Raw genomic sequence first — 17,351 nt, forward strand, 5'->3', positions numbered from 1 at the left:
GTGTATTTTCACCAAGAACATATGAGCGGAATGACTCTTTTGATCAGAAGAATCTTTGAAGAGGCACGTTCCCCCTTTCCAGTTTATAGCATAGTGGAGACCCAGGCAGCAATAATTCCCCAAACTGGCCCCTATGCGTATTCGTATTCATAAGATTTCCTCTTTGGGATTGTTACAGGGGTGTCATAGTGGGTGATAGTACCTCCCCGTACAGCTGCACAAGTGGCCGCCTACTTCGCCGGATTTTGAACTCCAAAATTTTGTAGAAAAAAATTATCCCCGCAGCATGGAAATATTGGTTCAGTACAAAGAAAGTCGAATACGCCTCACAAGCACCTCTCTTCTGTCAGGTTCATTGTTGCCGCCGGGTTATGGCTCTGACGCGCAATGGCAGGATACGTCAAGCCAATTCCTGCGGCCACCGGCGGCCTGGCCTTTTCCCGACTGCAGTCCGACGAGATCAGAAAGATCTCCGTCAAGAGAATCCATGTCACTCCAGCTCTGGATTCTATGTTTGGTCCTATACCAGGAGGTCTACATGATCCTGCACTAGGTGCTATTCAGGCGCTGGATACAAAGTAGGTCCTTGAACTCTTTAGGAATTTTGGTGCTAACGTTTTTAGCTGTTCGACATGTCGCATGAATGCAATTCACTGCACCGGGCACTGCGGACACATTGAGCTTCCTGTCACTTGCTACCATCCACAATACATCGACTCAACTCTCCGCCTGCTCCGCGCGAAGTGTGCCTACTGTCATCACTTTAAGGCGGCCGAGAACTTCGTCAATCAAACGGTGTGCTCCCTCCGACTGCTGCAATATGGGCTTGTAGAGGATTATCACAATATCCAGAACATTCACCTCAGAGGAGGACTGTCAAGGGCACCAAAGAAGACAAACTCGGACAACATAGTCGAAGATATGTTGGAGGTCGAACCAGATGAAGAGATTGCGGATCTAATTGACCGGAGAACGAGACTGACAAACCGGGCCATCAAATCTGCCCACAGGGAGAACCGTATCGATGAGCAGGCCTTGATTCGAAATCCTATTGCCATTGCTGCCCGGAAAGATGTCATTACAGCTTTTCTGAAGGAGATTCCCAACCTCAAGAAATGCGCCAACTGCGGGGGTGCCAACACCCCATACAGAAGAGATAGGACCATCAAGATCTTCAGATTACCACTTCCACAAACGCAAAAGGACGCCATGTACCTTCTTGGCAAAAAGGCGCCGAACCCTCTTCTGTTTCTCCGGTCCGAGCAGTCTCAGAAAGAGGAGGTGAAAAAGAACCCCCTTGCCAATGGAGTCTATGACGAGGACGTCGAGATGTCCGACGTTGATCGGCCCGAGGAGACGGAATTACATGGAGCTGAAGAAGAGATCGCCATGCGCAATGCATTAGAGACATCATCAAAAGCAAAGAACGCGGAAATCGAGGGCGAAGATGATATACAGGCATATATGACCACGAGCGAGGTGCATGCTGCACTTACTCTGTTATTTGATCGAGAGCAGGAAGTTCTCCAGCTGCTGTATGCCTCTCAACCTGGTCGAAAGGCAGTTCGGGTATCTCCTGACATGTTTTTTGTTACGGCAGTGCTTGTTCCGCCGAATCGATATCGACCTTTGGCGAGGCACGGACCCAATCAGATGCTCGAGAATCAGCTAAATTCCACCCTCAACAAAATCATCAAAGCGGCAGCCGATGTCCAGCGCATCTCACGGGAGTCGAAAAGAGCAAAGCTCGACCCTACTCTCAGACCCAGGAATTTGAACGAGAGCTTGCAAGCCGCAATCGTCCTTCAAGAGGCAGTAAATGCTCTTATTGACTCTCCTGTACCAGTATCTGGCAGGCCAACTGACCAAGGCATCAAGCAAATTCTGGAGAAGAAGGAAGGTCTTTTCCGAATGCACATGATGGGGAAGCGCGTCAACTTCGCCGCTCGCAGCGTCATATCGCCTGATCCAAATATCGAAACCAACGAAATAGGTGTTCCTCTTGTTTTCGCAAAGAAGTTGACCTATCCTGAACCGGTGACAAGCCATAATTTTGAAGAATTAAGCAAGGCAGTGATCAACGGCACCGAGAAATACCCAGGAGCAGCAGCCATCGAGAATGAAAATGGAATGGTTCTGAGTTTGAAGCGCAAGACGGTCGAACAAAGAAGAGCCTTGGCAAAACAATTACTGACTTCGACGGCCCCCGGGGCAAAGGGCGAGAATGGCAAGAAAGTCTACCGACATCTCCAAACGGGCGACGTGGTCATCATGAACCGCCAACCTACACTGCACAAGCCTTCCATGATGGGCCACCGCGCACGGGTCTTGACAAACCAAAAGACGATTCGAATGCATTATGCCAACTGTAACACCTACAACGCTGACTTCGACGGTGACGAGATGAACATGCATTTCCCTCAGAATGAGCTCGCCCGAACCGAAGCCCTTCAGATTGCAGACACGGATCACCAGTATCTTTCTGCGACTGCGGGTAAGCCTCTACGTGGTTTGATCCAAGACCATATCTCCATGGGCGTTCAGTTTACTAGTCGAGACGTATTCTTCGATCGAGACCAGTATCAGCAGTTACTTTACAGCTGCCTCAGGCCGGAAGATTATAATACCGTTTTCGACAAGATCCAACTGGTGGAACCGGCAATATTAAAGCCAAAGATGTTATGGACTGGCAAGCAAGTCATCTCGACAGTTTTGAAAAATATCACACCAGAGAGATTCCGTGGCATCAACCTTACCAGCAAATCATCTACTTCGTCAGACTCATGGGGCGAAAAAACGTCTGATGAATCTGAGAAATGGACTGTCAGCAGGGACAAAATAGTGTTTAGAGACACGGAGCAAGTTGTCATTTTCAAAGACGGTGAACACCTCTGTGGAATTCTCGACAAGAGTCAACTTGGGCCCAGCGCTGGCGGCCTCATCCACTCAGTGCACGAAATCTATGGACATATCACTGCGGGCAAATTGATGAGTATTCTCGGCCGACTTCTCACAAGATATCTCAATGAGCGAGCTTGGACCTGCGGAATGGATGATCTCTATCTCACACCTCAGGGCGATAGTGCACGGCGACAAGAACTGAATAGAGCCAAACAAATGGGCCTGGAAGTTGCAACTGAGTACGTCACGTTGAAGTCTAGCGAGGCCAATCAAGAGAATCCCGAACTCCTCACTCGTCTTGAAAATGTGCTCCGTAACGATGAACAGCTCAATGGCTTGGACCAGGTTTACAAGGCTAAAGTCAAATCGATCACGGACAACGTCTCCAAAGCCTGTCTGCCCGCCGGACTTAGAAAACCATTTCCTCGGAATCAGATGCAAGCGATGACAATCTCTGGAGCCAAAGGGTCCGCTGTCAATGCGAATCTCATCTCTTGCAACCTCGGTCAGCAGGTTTTGGAAGGACGGCGAGTTCCTGTCATGGTCAGTGGCAAGTCGTTGCCATCCTTTCGAGCTTTTGAGACAGATCCGGCAGCTGGTGGATATGTATCGGGGCGATTCTTGACAGGGATCAAACCGCAAGAATACTATTTCCATGCCATGTCCGGGAGAGAAGGATTGATTGATACAGCCGTGAAAACGTCCAAATCTGGTTATCTACAGCGCTGTATCGTTAAGGGCCTTGAGGGCCTTCGAACAGAGTACGACACGTCAGTACGAGAAAGTTCGAACGGAAGTATTATCCAGTTCCTGTATGGAGAAGATGGACTTGAGGTCACCAAGCAGAAGCATCTGAAAGAATTTACTTTTCTTGCTGAGAATCACCATTCAGTCGCAACACTTATGAATGCGGAAGAGGTAATTCGCAAACTCCCCCAGTCAGACCTGGGTGAAGAACAGAAGAAAATCCTGAAATCACTGAAGAAACCCAAACAAAAAGATCCGCTGACGGCTTCTTTCAGCCCTGCCAGCTACTTGGGAAGCACTTCAGAGTCATTTGCGACAGCATTGAGCGAATACCTCAAGCTGGACCCCCAAAAACTCATTAGGGACAAGAAGACAAACCCAAACAGCTCGCTTGGGAAGAAGACCTTCCGAGCCGTCATGGATTTGAAATATATGAAGTCCGTTGTCGATGCTGGAGAGGCAGTCGGAGTTGTCGCAGCTCAATCTGTAGGGGAGCCTTCCACCCAGATGACATTGAATACTTTCCACTTGGCTGGGCACTCTGCAAAGAATGTCACCCTTGGTATTCCTCGACTGCGAGAAATCATTATGACTGCTAGCGCCAATATCATGACACCAACCATGACCCTTAAACCGATCGAAGAGTTGAAGAATGCTGATGGAGAGCGTTTTGCCAAGAGCATCAGCCGCTTGCCACTCTCTCATGTCATCAATGACATGTCTGTCACTGAGAGGACTGGCGGCGGTGCAGGACACGAAAACGAAAGAGTCTACGACATTCGAATAGACTTATATGATCCAGAGGAATACGAGGAGGAGTATGCGATCAAAAGAGTAGACGTCCAAAGATGCTTTGAAAGAATGTTTCTTCCGAGACTGGACAAGATGATTAAAGTCGAACTCAAGAAGAAGGCAAAAGAGGCTGAACGCTCTGAGGTTACTGCGGCTGTTCCCCAAATTGGCGTTTCGGTCGGAGTCGAAGAATCAGTCCGCACAAGAGCTCCAAGAGCGAGCGAAAACGAGGGCGGCGAAGACGACATCGACGAAGACGCAGATCCAGATGACGCTAAAGATATGGCCGCCAGACGTAGAAGAGAGAATACATTCGACGAGCCTGACGAGGACGAAGAAGTCATCGCAGGAGAATCAGGCGACGAAGTTATGAGTGATGATGATGGCGATGTGGACAAGGAAGAAAGAAGGCATCGCGCCACTCAAAAGGCAAAGAAGTCTCGGGATGCTCAAAACCTTCGGGAAATGGATCCAGATGACGAAGGAGATGATGCTGCAGATTCTGCCGATGAAGCCCGAGTCAACCAGCTGAAGAGCGAACTGGATCACCTCAAACGTTTCATCTTCGCAAGAAACCAGGGTAAATCCTGCCGGATTGTGCTCAGCTACAGCTCCCGTACGCCCAAGCTGCTTCTCCTCCCTCTTCTCGAAAAATGTGCCCACATATCGGTCATCCAATCGATACCCGGCCTTGGTGTTTGCACGCAGTTCATGGAAGAGGTCCACGGGCCCGACGGACGACCGGTCAGACGCGTTGATCCAGAGACAAATAAGGAGGAAATAGTCAAGCAGCCCGTGATCACGACCGAAGGGGTTAATTTACTGGCCATGCGCGACTATCAGGACCAAATCTATCCGCATTCAATCTACACCAACTCAGTCCACGACATGCTGAAATATTACGGTGTTGAAGCGGCAAGAGCGACGATCGTCAAAGAAATTGACACTGTCTTCAAAGGTCACGGAATTGGTGTCGATGTGCGGCATTTGAGTCTTATTGCCGATGCTATGACGCATTCCGGCACTTATCAACCATTTAGCCGGCATGGTCTTGTAAAAGAAGGAGGAAGTGTGTTGGCAAAGATGAGTTTCGAGACAGTCATGGGATTTCTCAAGGACGCGGTATTATACGGTGAACGGGATCCGTTGCTGGGTCCCAGTGCACGCATTGTGGCAGGAAGGAGAGGCAATATCGGCACGGGAGCGTTTGATGTAGTGATGCCTGTACATTGACGAGAATCACCGCCATGGCCTGACGCAGGACCAACTCTTAATGAAATTATTTGGACGGGACAGTATTACAACTGGAAGTATGGAACCACTTCTGGAGATCCACTGGGACTAGATGACGCCTGAAACACTCCATCTAGCGACCGACTTGTCGAGGAAAAGGGGGACATTCTTGGAAAGGGCTGAGGCTGGAATTCATTTTTGCCTGGTTAGTTCGACTATCCAGCTCCTCGATACTCAGCAGTTTCTGGTGAATAAGCTGCAACATAGACTCCAGAACGACCCTCGGCGAACACCTCAGATACATTTCTTTCCCCCGGAATGGTCCACTGCTGCCAGGCTCTAACGGTGTGGGTTTGGGATATGTGCCAGGCCAGGCGGAATGAAACCTTCTCCCACTTTTATGGGGGAAAGTCCCACCTCCACAGAGAGGAGGATTCCACCAAGGCTCGTTTTCCTGTCCAAGCAGCCAGAGAACCCGTCGGCATGATCCCGAGAATAGCGTCCTTCACATTCTCTGGACCACGCCCCGAACCAGGCAACGCCCTTGAGAATCGAGACGCCGTCGAAATTCCACTCGGCCTAGTGCGGCGCTTGTGCCTGAGGCCACTAGCCAAAGCCTGTACTAACGTCAACTAGAGGGCGGAAAGGCAGGGGATGGCATTCCCCCTGCAGACTCGAACAGATCCAATCCCAAAGAGGTCTCTCCTCCGACTGTCGGTACCGTCGTCCACAGTCTATATAAGCCAAACTCGTACTCGTTCGTCCTCTCTAGCACCGTCGCACCACTAACGACGCCAGGCTGACTTTCCGAGCATACCATTCCAAGGAGGAATGAGAAGGACGGGAACGCCAGGGGCCGTTTCCCGGCAAATCGTTTGTCAAGACACCATTGCCCCATTTACCCACTGATGGATTGAGCAAAGTCAAATTGGCATTCGTGCCTTCCCGCAGCGACGATCATCCGGCCACTGGGGCGGTATTTGTGTTTGCTGATGCATGTCTTGATTCAGGCTTGCGGCAGGATCAGTAAGTCGACTCGAGGACAGATCCAATCGGCAAGGATGTGATCCTAAGATCTCAATATAACTCCCCATTCCATCCCAACGGCAATTCATGCCGCCATGTCTGTGCAATTTCGTTATGTGGACTGCAGGGCCATCAGCGACGCTTCTTCTGTCTTCAGGAAGGCCAATAGAAGCATGTTGTGACCAAAGATTGCGTCTACGTGGAGCACCGAGTATGCTTGCCGGTGATCCGCACTCTAGCCTGCCTGGACATCCAGACCCTTTCACTTTCATAAACATCGACAATTCCGGGCGTATGTATCCCCACACTGTCAATTACACCTGTCGGAATTTGTATCCAATTGGCTCTCAGCGCCACCACATCGCTGCCACTGTCCCTGACAAAAAGGTTCATGGTACTACTGCAGCCACGTGTTGGCGACTTCCTCTTCAAGTAGTTCTCCCGCATATAGCAGGGAGGCTAATCCGGGGAAGATTGCTGATGTGGGATCCCGTTTGGCTGGTGTCGCCCACATACAAGCAGGTTGGCACCACTTCTCTGATGCAACTCTTGCATCCAGGCTGTGGTGCCCGTCTCATATTCATTTGGGGATTACCCCGGACTGCCCCTTCTCGCTTCCTGTACCTGAACCACCCATTTCCCATCAAGAGCCCATAATAAAACAGCAGCCACTCATCGAGTGTCACAGCAAGCCTGGAAAGTCGGGAACGAGTCAGTCTTCCAACATCGCACGTCGTGAAAATTTTCTGCTGTCATCAATTGATTCCAGGGGCCTTTAGCCTCCATAGCCCTTGCGGGGGCCGCTATTCCAGCCCATATCTTCGCCTGCTTTCCCACATCTGACAACTTCGGCTGCAGCCGTCGATTGTAATGTTGTACTCTGACCTCCACTGCTGTCTGGTATATACCCAAGCAGGATGGGACTTGAACGTGGTATGCAAGCTGTGGTGACAGCCGTGGTATTCAATGTACTCGCATTTGTCTTCATTGTGCTCCGGTGCATTTCTCGGTTTATGGTCATCCACCGCGCTGGACTTGAAGACTATTTGATCATATTCGCTTTGGTACTTTCCACTGGTCTCACCGTCACGATTGCACTTCGTGAGTTTCGGAAAACCCTCTTTGGATCCAATGGGACTGACAGCAGTTGTTCAGAAAAGGAGCATGGCCTGGGCCGTCATGCGTATACAGTTAGCGAAGAAGACAACGAGACTCTGTCAAAGGTACCAGGCTGATCATAGTCTATGGGTACATATATAGCATCCTACTGACACAACCACCAGCTACTGTACGCCAGTATCATAGTCTACAACCTTGGACTATTCCTTGTCAAAGACTCTATTCTCTACCAGTATTTGAGATTCTTCGTCGAGCCGCGTTACCGTCTTGCGGCATGGGCTCTCATAATCTTCGTCTGTCTCGCCGGGGTGACCTTTATCTTGACCTCTTGCTTCTCCTGCTGGCCGGTCGCGTATTACTGGGACAAGAGTATCAAGGGTGGTCATTGCATTGATCTGATGGCATTCTGGTTCAGCTTTTCCGGCTTTAACATCATCACAGACCTGGCAGTCTGGGTGCTTCCGATGCCTGTCCTGAAGAGCTTACGACTTCCAAGGAGACAGAAGTTCAGCTTGATTGCCGTGTTTGCATTGGGTGGCTTGTATGTCTTTGCCCGTTTCCATCCTTTGCCGAAGGTTCCTTGCACAACTAACCCACAAACCAGCGGCTGTATCACGGCCATTCTTCGTCTCCACGCCCTCTACATCGCAAGCATATCGACCGATCTTACCTACGACAATGTCGGCGCGGCGACCTGGTCAGCAGCGGAACTCAATGTGGGCATCATGTGCGCCTGCATCCCCGCCATGAGACCCATAATCAACTCGATGTTTCCCCGTTTCCTCTCCTCCTCGCGCCGCGACCACCAATCCAACCCGTACCCCCGCCGGGTATCGTATGCTCGAAACGACAGCGTTGTGGAACTCTCGCAGGCTGTGAAGGCACACAGTGAAGTGAGCCGAGACGACGCGGCCAGCTTCGATCACGCTCACGAGTCGCATGGAATTCGCGCTAAGAACGAGTGGTCTATTAGTGAGCACGAGCGTGTCTGATGCTGTGGCTGGTTGGGTCTGCCCATTTCGCCACACGCATTCAGCACTGGTAGGCTTTGATGTACAATACCATACGGATTACGAAGGGAATGGAATGGTACGAAAAATTTCAGAGAAAAGCTGGGATGAGTACAAAGTGACACCAGCTATCTGGGATATGGGTTATTATCAGGCTTAAACGGTACATGAATGCATTGTTGAGCTTCGTGTAGGTGGGTTATCTACATAGTAATTCGGGTGACCAACAGTTGACGCCATCTCGTCACACATGCTTCTGCGGCCATCCATCATCTGAGCTTCTGCTCATCGGCATTCTGAATCTTGACATACGTTGGTCAAGCGGTCCCCGCATAGAGCGTAGTCTCAGCCCATTGCCGTGAGAATCTTTTGAGCGTTATGCTTGATCCCGAGTATGAGGCCCGCCTCATTTGGGGAAAACGTAGAAAAGAGACTACAGCTGTTCCCCGTCAAATGTTCCAAGAACACTAGCAGCGGAGTTGACCTGACATGTGAGAGCTGGCCATGAAGACTCCGACTGGCTGATCTACACGTCCGTCTTGATACCCTTCGAGGGCAAGACAATTTGTTGTTTGGGAAGGATGTTGGATTGTCTCTGGGTCGAGCTGAGAGAGTCCCTATATCTTGAACACACAGAGCAAAATGAGGAGGCCAGCGATGTACTTCCTCGACGAGAGAGCAATCTCGACCCCAATGTAGATGATGTGGATGCTTTGCTACTTCTCTTCACGTTGGTTCCTCACGTCCAGTGGGTCGAAGAAGACCATTTTGTCATGAGAATCAATACCTCTTGACCGCCTGTTGGCTGAAGTTCTATGGTCCTCGAAGACCGATCCCCGCAGACAGGAAGGCACATCTAACGAGAGCAGGGCCTGAAAGGGTCACTCTCGGGTTGTCCGGTCCCTAATAGGACTAGAGCTCAGGACATTCAGAGGGTTAAGTCTAAGACAGGTCTAGGATTGTCCATCTCATAGGGCCAAATGGTTTGAGGGGTAGGTACTCATATACACAGCAAACTCAGGTAGCTGGGAATGTACTGTACTTCCTCCAGAGTTCAGCATGCCCCGCATCCACAAGGATCGCTTGGTTTTTTGGAACATCAGGGGTTCGATGAATGTGTGCATACCCTGATAGCGTCATCTACTCACACAACATACAACAGTCCATGAGCCGTGTGCGTTGTTGGGGGTTGCTCATTCCCAGGAGAGCCTCGACAGTATAGCAAGACAGGTTGGGATTTGGGGATCTTCGATGTTTATTAATTTGAACCTCGTCCCCGTCACAATCTCCAGCTGACCGGGCGCCGAAAGGTATGCTAGAAAGCATATTATCTGTCCCTGTGGGGTCCACGAATCCGACTCTCTGGAATGAAGAAATCTTGGGCTGACCACCCGCGGCGATATCAGGGGACTAGTGTACCCCAAGGGGGAAGGCAGACAAGCAAATACGTCTCCTCTCCTATCCTGCATCGCGGTACCGGGCCAGAGGAAAGGAGAGGAAAAGCGACCCGGTCTTGTGGTTACCTCGGCTAGTAACTCCGCTAACGACACTATTAATCACACCTCCCTACCTAGTTGTACGTGTGAATGTGATCAATGAGCTGTGCACGAACTTGTCCTTGGAGTAAGAGCCTTGGAGTATCTCGGGGTTGGTGGACTTTGGCATACAGTCTCCAATATCAAGAGAACGCTCTGGTGGGCTGAGGATTTTGGGTATTCGCTAAGAAGCTCAAGGTCCTTCACCCCTGGCATCTGCATGGACCCTTATGATGTCGCTTGTTAGATTAGTTAGCCCTGAGCCTTACCGGTGCTCGCTTGCTCCAGGAATATGGCACAGTCCCTCGGAGTATATGCTCTGCTCGTGACTACAGCGGATGTCGCTTGGAGAAGACATGAATGCCTCGTAAACTGCATACTAACTCCATACTATGCTAGGTCCATCTTTCAAATTCATGCTATTCAGCTATCAGGCTCTATGCACCATTCTTCACTTTCTCACCCTTCCTCTCAGCCTCCAAGAGCGCCATCGTGTCCTCCGTAATCAGACCTAGGTTGGAAATCGTCGATCCTGGACCTTCCGGCATCGGGCTGTCGATGTATACCCTTCGCGTAAAGTCCTTGAGCGTCTCCAGCACGGTGCCGCCCTCGTACTCGCCCTTCTCTACCACGTCGAGCATGACCGCCGCCTGTTCCTCAGGCGTGATCCAGATGTCCTTTTTGTCGGCGGCCTTGATCTTTTCCGGGTGGTCGGTCCACAGGGGCGTGTACACCATTCCCGGCGCGACGGCGACCACTTTAATGCCGTATTCCTCGTGGAGAGGAGCCAAAGACCTCACAATGGCCGACACCCCGGACTTGGCCGCGCTGTAGATCGGTTGGTTGAAGAGCATGCGCTGTGCCGCAAGAGAGGAGATATTTAGGATAACCCCAACGGTGCCGCCAGCCTTGCGGCCCTTGGATCGTGTGATTTGGTCGCGGATCGCGAGCCGGGTGCCTTTGATGAGCGCACCAAGATTGATATCCAGCGATTTGTAGCTTTCTGTTTCGGTGTCGTTCCAGAAGTTGGACCATGACTGTCAGTCAGGGACGGCGAGAGTCAGTAATGTCGTATATCTCGGTTGATTGATGGAACGTAGTAGATCCACATACAGGTTCAAATACACCAGCACCGTTGCATACGACATCTAGAGGACCTAACTCTGCCTGTGCACGCTTGAAAAGGGCTTCCAGCTCATTCCATTTCGACACGTCAGTCTTTTGGAACAACAGCTTGGTTGACCGTGGCTGTTGTTGAAGTTCTTTCAACGCAGCTGACTCCTGAAGATCTCCCACGATGACGTTGGCGCCTTTACTTAGAAGGAGTTTAACGAAAGCAAGATTTATTCCTGTCCAACGTACAGAGAAAAATCAGCGCGATTTCTTCTTTCACAGTTGCCTCTGCGAACAGGAAGCAAAAGCTGCCCGGGGTGCAGAACGTACCTGATGCGCCACCTGTGACGATGGCGTTCTTGCCTGCAACTGGGAAGTCCATTTTTGGTCTGGTTTATTCTTGATCCTGTGTCGCTGTTGTTACTCAGTATTTGAACAGATCCTACAAACCTCACTTATACACTGTCAACACATTGAGCAATCGTATTGCCAGCATGAGCAGAAGATCACAAACAGGACAACAACTCTCTTGGGGAAACATTGGGGTAGCAAGGGGAGCAGTCCGACACAACAAATCCACGTGCTGGCCTTGAGATTCTTTCTTTCATCCACGAGCTGTGTCTAAAGCCGTCCGTTCCAGCTTCCACCTCGGCTCTCCGCTCGGTCGAAGCCAAGGCAGTCCGTGACACCCTCTCCATCACAAGGCTGTGGCCACTAACACCGTTTGGGTTAGAATGTTGTCGAATCCGGATGTGGAGTCAGAAGTCACAGTGTCAGAGTCACCCCATGACAAAGGTTACCATGTGTGCGGGGTGCATGGCTAGCTCACTAGAGAGGGAGGCGCAAAACGAGAAGTTCTTACTTGTAGCACGCAAGAAAACACTTGTCACGATTGGGACAGCTTCGGTAAGGGTATCCAGCATTCCAGGTGCACCCCGTGGCCATGGAGTAAATTTACTGGGTAGGTTGTTCTATTAGAGCAACTCCGGCCTCAGAGTCAAACTTGCACAAGTCCTTTAGTCCTCTAGGAGTTGCCATTATTGAGTTCTAATTTGTTACCAAGATCCACTTTCCCAAGCGTCTATTCAACCACCACGAGTACGACAGTCTCGCTTGACCACCTCTCCTCTGATAACCACCACAGCCCTTCGTTTCCAGGTCTTTAGTTTTGAACCTTCGTCCACCTTTTGTCCGCCACGGCTTCTCCAAGCTATCGTGCCCCCAACGAGGTTCTTTTTGGGTCGTCTGGTGAAACGGAACACGAGTCATAGACTCATGGCCGTTGTAGGAAAACGACCATTTGGGCCCAAAACACCTGACTCTGGTTCGCATCTCTCTCTTGGGATAAGTGGCCTTCCCCAAGCTTCCCCCAAACGTCCTCCAACGTTGGTGGAAAGGTGCGACGCGTCTTTCTGGACCTTGCGTTAGCGAGGCCAGAAGGTGACTGGAGGAAAATGAAGCATGCACATTGCATTTCCCCTTTCCTTTTGCCTCTCTAGTCCCCACTCTGGGGTATATACAGTAGGAGACGCACACCGTTTTCCCAAAGAAAAATCCTGCAAACGTGGCAAAGGGATCAGTTAGCCTCATGCAAGTTATATAGCTGCATCCCGTTTGGAAATCTGATCTCCTCAACCAAAGGCCTTTCCAGATTTCTCTTCGTCGTGGGCACCACATATTAATCCTCGGTCCAAAAACCAAAATGGCTCTTTCTGCCGCGACACTTCGTCTCCTGGTAAGTAAAAGAGGTATCACGGCCTGAGAAACTATATACTTACTCGGCCAAAAGATCGTCATCTTCGTCGCCCTGGGCAGCACCACCTACGGCTATTGTGCCTCCATTATCAGCACGACCCTCGCGCAGCCCTCGTTCATTGCGTACTTTGAACTTGATACCCGATCCAATGCCACCGACCTGACCGGGTCAATCTTTGGCCTCTTCCAGACCGGTGGCTTCTTCGGCACGCTTTCATGTCTGAAGTCGGCCGACTGGTTGGGGAGACGCAAGGCGCTCTTCATCGCCAGTCTCGTCACTACCGTGGGCGGAGGTCTTCAGGCCGGTAGCGTGAACATTGGGATGTACATCTTTTCACGCTTCCTCACTGGCGTTGGCATCGGTAAGTTCGACCGGTTTCTGAAACTGACAGTCGGTTAGCTATCAGCACTGAGAGCTAACCTTGGGCCTCTTCTAACAATAGGCGCTCTCGTCACGCTTGTGCCTCTTTACCAGAGCGAGATTGCTCCCCCGAAGATTCGAGGCTTCCTTGTCGCTATGCACGGCGTGATGCTGTGCGTTGGTTACTCAGCGGCGAGCTGGGTCGGCCTAGGATTCTATTTCGTCAACGCTGGCGGCGCACAATGGAGACTCCCTCTCGCGATCCAGGCGCTGTGGCCTGCCATTCTGGCCTGCGGTGTCTTGTTCCTGCCAGAATCTCCTCGATGGCGTAAGTTGCCCTGACCCTCGGGATGAGTCTGTTGATGGTGGTGTGATATGAATATACTAACTGATTAATCGGAAATAGTGCTTGATCACGACCGATATGAAGAGGCTTATGAGTCCTTCAAACGCGTCCGCGCCGAGTCATCCGATGCCTTCTTGAACGACGAGGCAGCGCTGAAAGCCGACTTTGCCATCCTCCGCGAACAGATTATCTTTGAGAAACAACAACAGTTGTCCTTCTGGGATCTGTTCCGCCTCCCCCATTACCGAAAGAGGCTTATCGTCGGTTTCATCACCATGGTCGCTCCTCAGGTCACGGGCACCCAGATCATCTACAGTATGGGCCACCAGCCCTTTGTTGTATTTTTTTGCCTGGACCATGCTAATATGACGGTGTTCAGACTACGGCTCGCAGCTGTATAAGAGTCTCGGATTCGATACTCTCAAGCAGCTCCTTCTGAGTTGCGGATGGATTACCTTCTCACCCTTCGGCAACTGGTTCAATGGTCTAGTGGTGGACAGAGTAGGCCGAGTGAGGATGCTGCGTACGCAATTAAGAGCCCGTACTTTTGGAACGGGCATTGGCTGACTATTGGAGCAGTGATCGGGATCGTTGGCTGTGTCTTATGTCTGGTGGGCGAGGTCATTACGCTCTCCCAGTTGGACAAGGGACCGAACCGTGCTGCCACCAACGCCGCCGTCTTCTTCCTGTTCTTGTTCGTGGGCTTTTATGCAAGCTTCATGTAAGCCTTCACCAGGAGTCCTCTACCAGGATTATAGGGTCCAGCGACACTCCTGCTTTCCTGATCAATATGTTCAATGCTGACACTGAAACAGCGATGCGACCACCTATATCTACGCGTCTGAAATCTGGCCAACTCCAGTCCGGGCGAAGGGTCTTGCACTGTCCATCTCGGGCCTATTCCTCTCGTCTTTGGCTATTCTCCAAGGGTAAGTTGTCCTTTCTCTCACTCCTTGTGACTTCTATCCATCACGCAGCATGGGCTAACTACGTTTCCATCGAACAGCGCTCCAGCCGGCTTCGCCAACATTGGATGGCGATACTACCTGGTCTTCATCTCTGTCACCTCGGTGATGGTTGTATTCATGTACTTCTACTTCCCGGAGGTAAGTTCTATCTCACCCTGTCCTCTCTCGCTCTCCCCAAACCCCTTTCGTGGAATTCCAACAACGATGACTGACATCTTCCTCCCTGTCGCAGACCAAGAAATTGAGCTTGGAGGAGATCGGAGAAATCTTCGGCGATGAAGTGGCGCATGTCGATGCGAGCACCGCCGCGGCCATGGGTGAGGAGAAGGGCGTCACCGAGCTGCACATCGAAACCACCGATTCGAAACACTAGGCTGGTCGCTGCTTATTTACTGTCAGTCGGTAGGTCGGCGGTGACAGAACAGGATCTGATGACCTCGCTGATGCATAAGGAGAGAATGTGAGAGAGAAAGCACGGAAACAGTCCCTGAGCAACGTAACTGCAACTGCGAAATGGCAGGAGGTCAAAAGTAATCGAACGCGGTGAATACTTCTACTATCTACTAGTAATAATCCATACGTTGTTTCTGAACCGAGCTACATTCTTCTGTATATTTTTCACGGTTGCCGCGTGCAGGGAGATATCTATCCACGATTTCTCCTGATATCAGCACCGTTGTCAACCCTGTAGTAACACCACCAAAGCCTGTGAGCGAACACAAGAGAGATCTCCAGCGACCACAATGGCATAGTCAAGTGAGCATATTTCAAAACCGCAGCCTTCGACTGTTAGCGCTGACGAGAACGGGCTATCCAATACCCCGAGGAAGCATGTAAAGACACCGTCCAGGCGGGAGCGGATCAGTCTGGACACAGACAAGGTGCACTCCTGTCGCGAAACCGACATGGTCTGGTCTAGGGCTCTGTCTCGTCGATCCCCGGCACTTCACCCCAGGAACGTGGTCCGGACTCAGGAGCCTCGCCACCCCCCATGCATCAAAGATTTCGCCGGGGTCGAGACCAACGACCGCCAACTCATGATAGCGAGTGAGATGTCATACCGCCACACGGGTTCGTGATCGAAGCACGCTAAGCATATCGCATGCTGCCAGCAGCACGTGGGATACACCCTAAATGAAGAAGGCGTGCCTATCTGCGTCGATCTTGGGGTAGGCCAGTTAGCTTGTACGACAGAGACGGAGGAAGGTAAGGAGCAGGGGGAACTTGGCCTCGGAAGTTGGGGAAGCCAGCCAGCATCTCCAGTCCACGACACCGCGAGTTACCAGAGAAGGGGGCGAGAGTGCAGTTGCCCTTATTCTCCATTCTGGGCTGATCTTGGAGGTGGCGTTCGTGGTTTTCCAATGCCAACTGCAGTCTTCTGGGCGTCGTGTACGGTTCTGGACCTGGCTCGCCACTCCCATCAGGTTGGTTCGAGGTGATTGACCCGTTGGCCCGACCTCCTCGAGTCACTTCAGCCAGCACCGGGCTCAACGAAGTGGATCATAGAGGTGGCGGCACCTGGCAATCCAACGAGGGAGATTCGCCTTCTTGTTAGTTTCCCCAGATCGAAACTCGCTCATGGCTTGACAAGGCCGCGCGGGTGTTCGGACGAAAGGACATCCTTTGAGAGAGTGGTTGTTGGACAAGTACTTGCCAAATCCCCATGGCGATCGTCGTTGCGTGGAGCCAATTCCATGGGCACGTCCAGCATACTACAGTCAGCTACCGTGACAGTCTTATCGTCCGAAAATTCCGATTCCCCCAACAACGCACTCACCAAGGAAGTGACAAGCTCGGCTTCAAGTCTCAATACCACCTGTTTGGAGCTTTTCTCATAGTCCTATCGTTCAAGGTCTTGCGACTGTTGCATGCGGTGTACACTCGTAGCGCCAGAGCCGAGTCGCTCTGCTCAACCCTGAGAATCGATGGCGATCCCTGCCTTTGAGAAACAACGAGAAAACTGGAGGATCCATGGATGATCAAACATTAGACATTTCCGGGGGCTTTGGGAGCACAAATCCGCAATCTGGACTGTATCCTTCGCGCATAACCGAGCTGAATGTGGCAAACTCAAGAATAATAAACCCTCAACAGTATGCACTGCTAACAAGTGATGCCCATGCGGGTCTGGGAGGCCATAGAGCGTCCCCAAGCAACAGACTCGGTGTAGAAGGCACAAATGATAGATTGACCTGCCAACCGCTACCAAGGAAGATGGATTTGGACACAGTCTGCACCACCGACCTTGAAACTCCATTGAGAGAGGCGCCGCATGCCATGTTTAGCTGTAGCAGAGTGTCATTTCCAGAGGCATCGATCAAAAAACACACCATGCAAGCACTACTGGTGCAATGTAGCAGGCCAGGCAGCTCCAGCGGTAGAGTCTCTCCGGAAGTGGTGATAGTATGAGAGTGTGAGCGTGGACCCCCGGCATCTGGGCGCTAG

At 51.2% G+C, this 17,351-nt stretch overlaps 4 protein-coding genes across 4 annotated transcripts; 3 read left to right on the plus strand and 1 right to left on the minus strand.

Moving 5' to 3' along the window:
• Positions 1 to 387: 387 nt before the first annotated feature.
• Positions 388 to 5,673, plus strand: AYL99_09659 (hypothetical protein; the record flags this gene model as incomplete). The annotated part of the gene is made up of 2 exons (XM_018841166.1): positions 388 to 578; positions 624 to 5,673. The coding sequence occupies 2 exons, from the start codon at positions 388 to 390 to the stop codon at positions 5,671 to 5,673; spliced, it is 5,241 nt and encodes a 1,746-aa protein (XP_018689847.1).
• A 1,943-nt stretch (positions 5,674 to 7,616) lies between these two features.
• On the plus strand, positions 7,617 to 8,810 carry AYL99_09660 (hypothetical protein; the record flags this gene model as incomplete). Its single annotated transcript, XM_018841167.1, has 4 exons — positions 7,617 to 7,800; positions 7,855 to 7,922; positions 7,983 to 8,359; positions 8,423 to 8,810. 4 exons carry the CDS (start codon positions 7,617 to 7,619, stop codon positions 8,808 to 8,810), a joined length of 1,017 nt encoding a protein of 338 aa, XP_018689848.1.
• Positions 8,811 to 10,800: 1,990 nt separating this feature from the next.
• On the minus strand, positions 10,801 to 11,858 carry AYL99_09661 (hypothetical protein; the record flags this gene model as incomplete). Its single annotated transcript, XM_018841168.1, has 3 exons — positions 10,801 to 11,400; positions 11,477 to 11,673; positions 11,726 to 11,858. The coding sequence occupies 3 exons, from the start codon at positions 11,856 to 11,858 to the stop codon at positions 10,801 to 10,803; spliced, it is 930 nt and encodes a 309-aa protein (XP_018689849.1).
• Positions 11,859 to 13,178: 1,320 nt separating this feature from the next.
• On the plus strand, positions 13,179 to 15,279 carry AYL99_09662 (hypothetical protein; the record flags this gene model as incomplete). The annotated part of the gene is made up of 9 exons (XM_018841169.1): positions 13,179 to 13,211; positions 13,266 to 13,593; positions 13,675 to 13,920; positions 13,999 to 14,253; positions 14,318 to 14,461; positions 14,518 to 14,659; positions 14,754 to 14,867; positions 14,945 to 15,044; positions 15,139 to 15,279. The coding sequence occupies 9 exons, from the start codon at positions 13,179 to 13,181 to the stop codon at positions 15,277 to 15,279; spliced, it is 1,503 nt and encodes a 500-aa protein (XP_018689850.1).
• Positions 15,280 to 17,351: the final 2,072 nt, after the last annotated feature.

This window comes from Fonsecaea erecta (assembly GCF_001651985.1).
Source record: "Fonsecaea erecta strain CBS 125763 chromosome Unknown Scaff9, whole genome shotgun sequence".
Classification (NCBI taxonomy): domain Eukaryota; kingdom Fungi; phylum Ascomycota; class Eurotiomycetes; order Chaetothyriales; family Herpotrichiellaceae; genus Fonsecaea; species Fonsecaea erecta.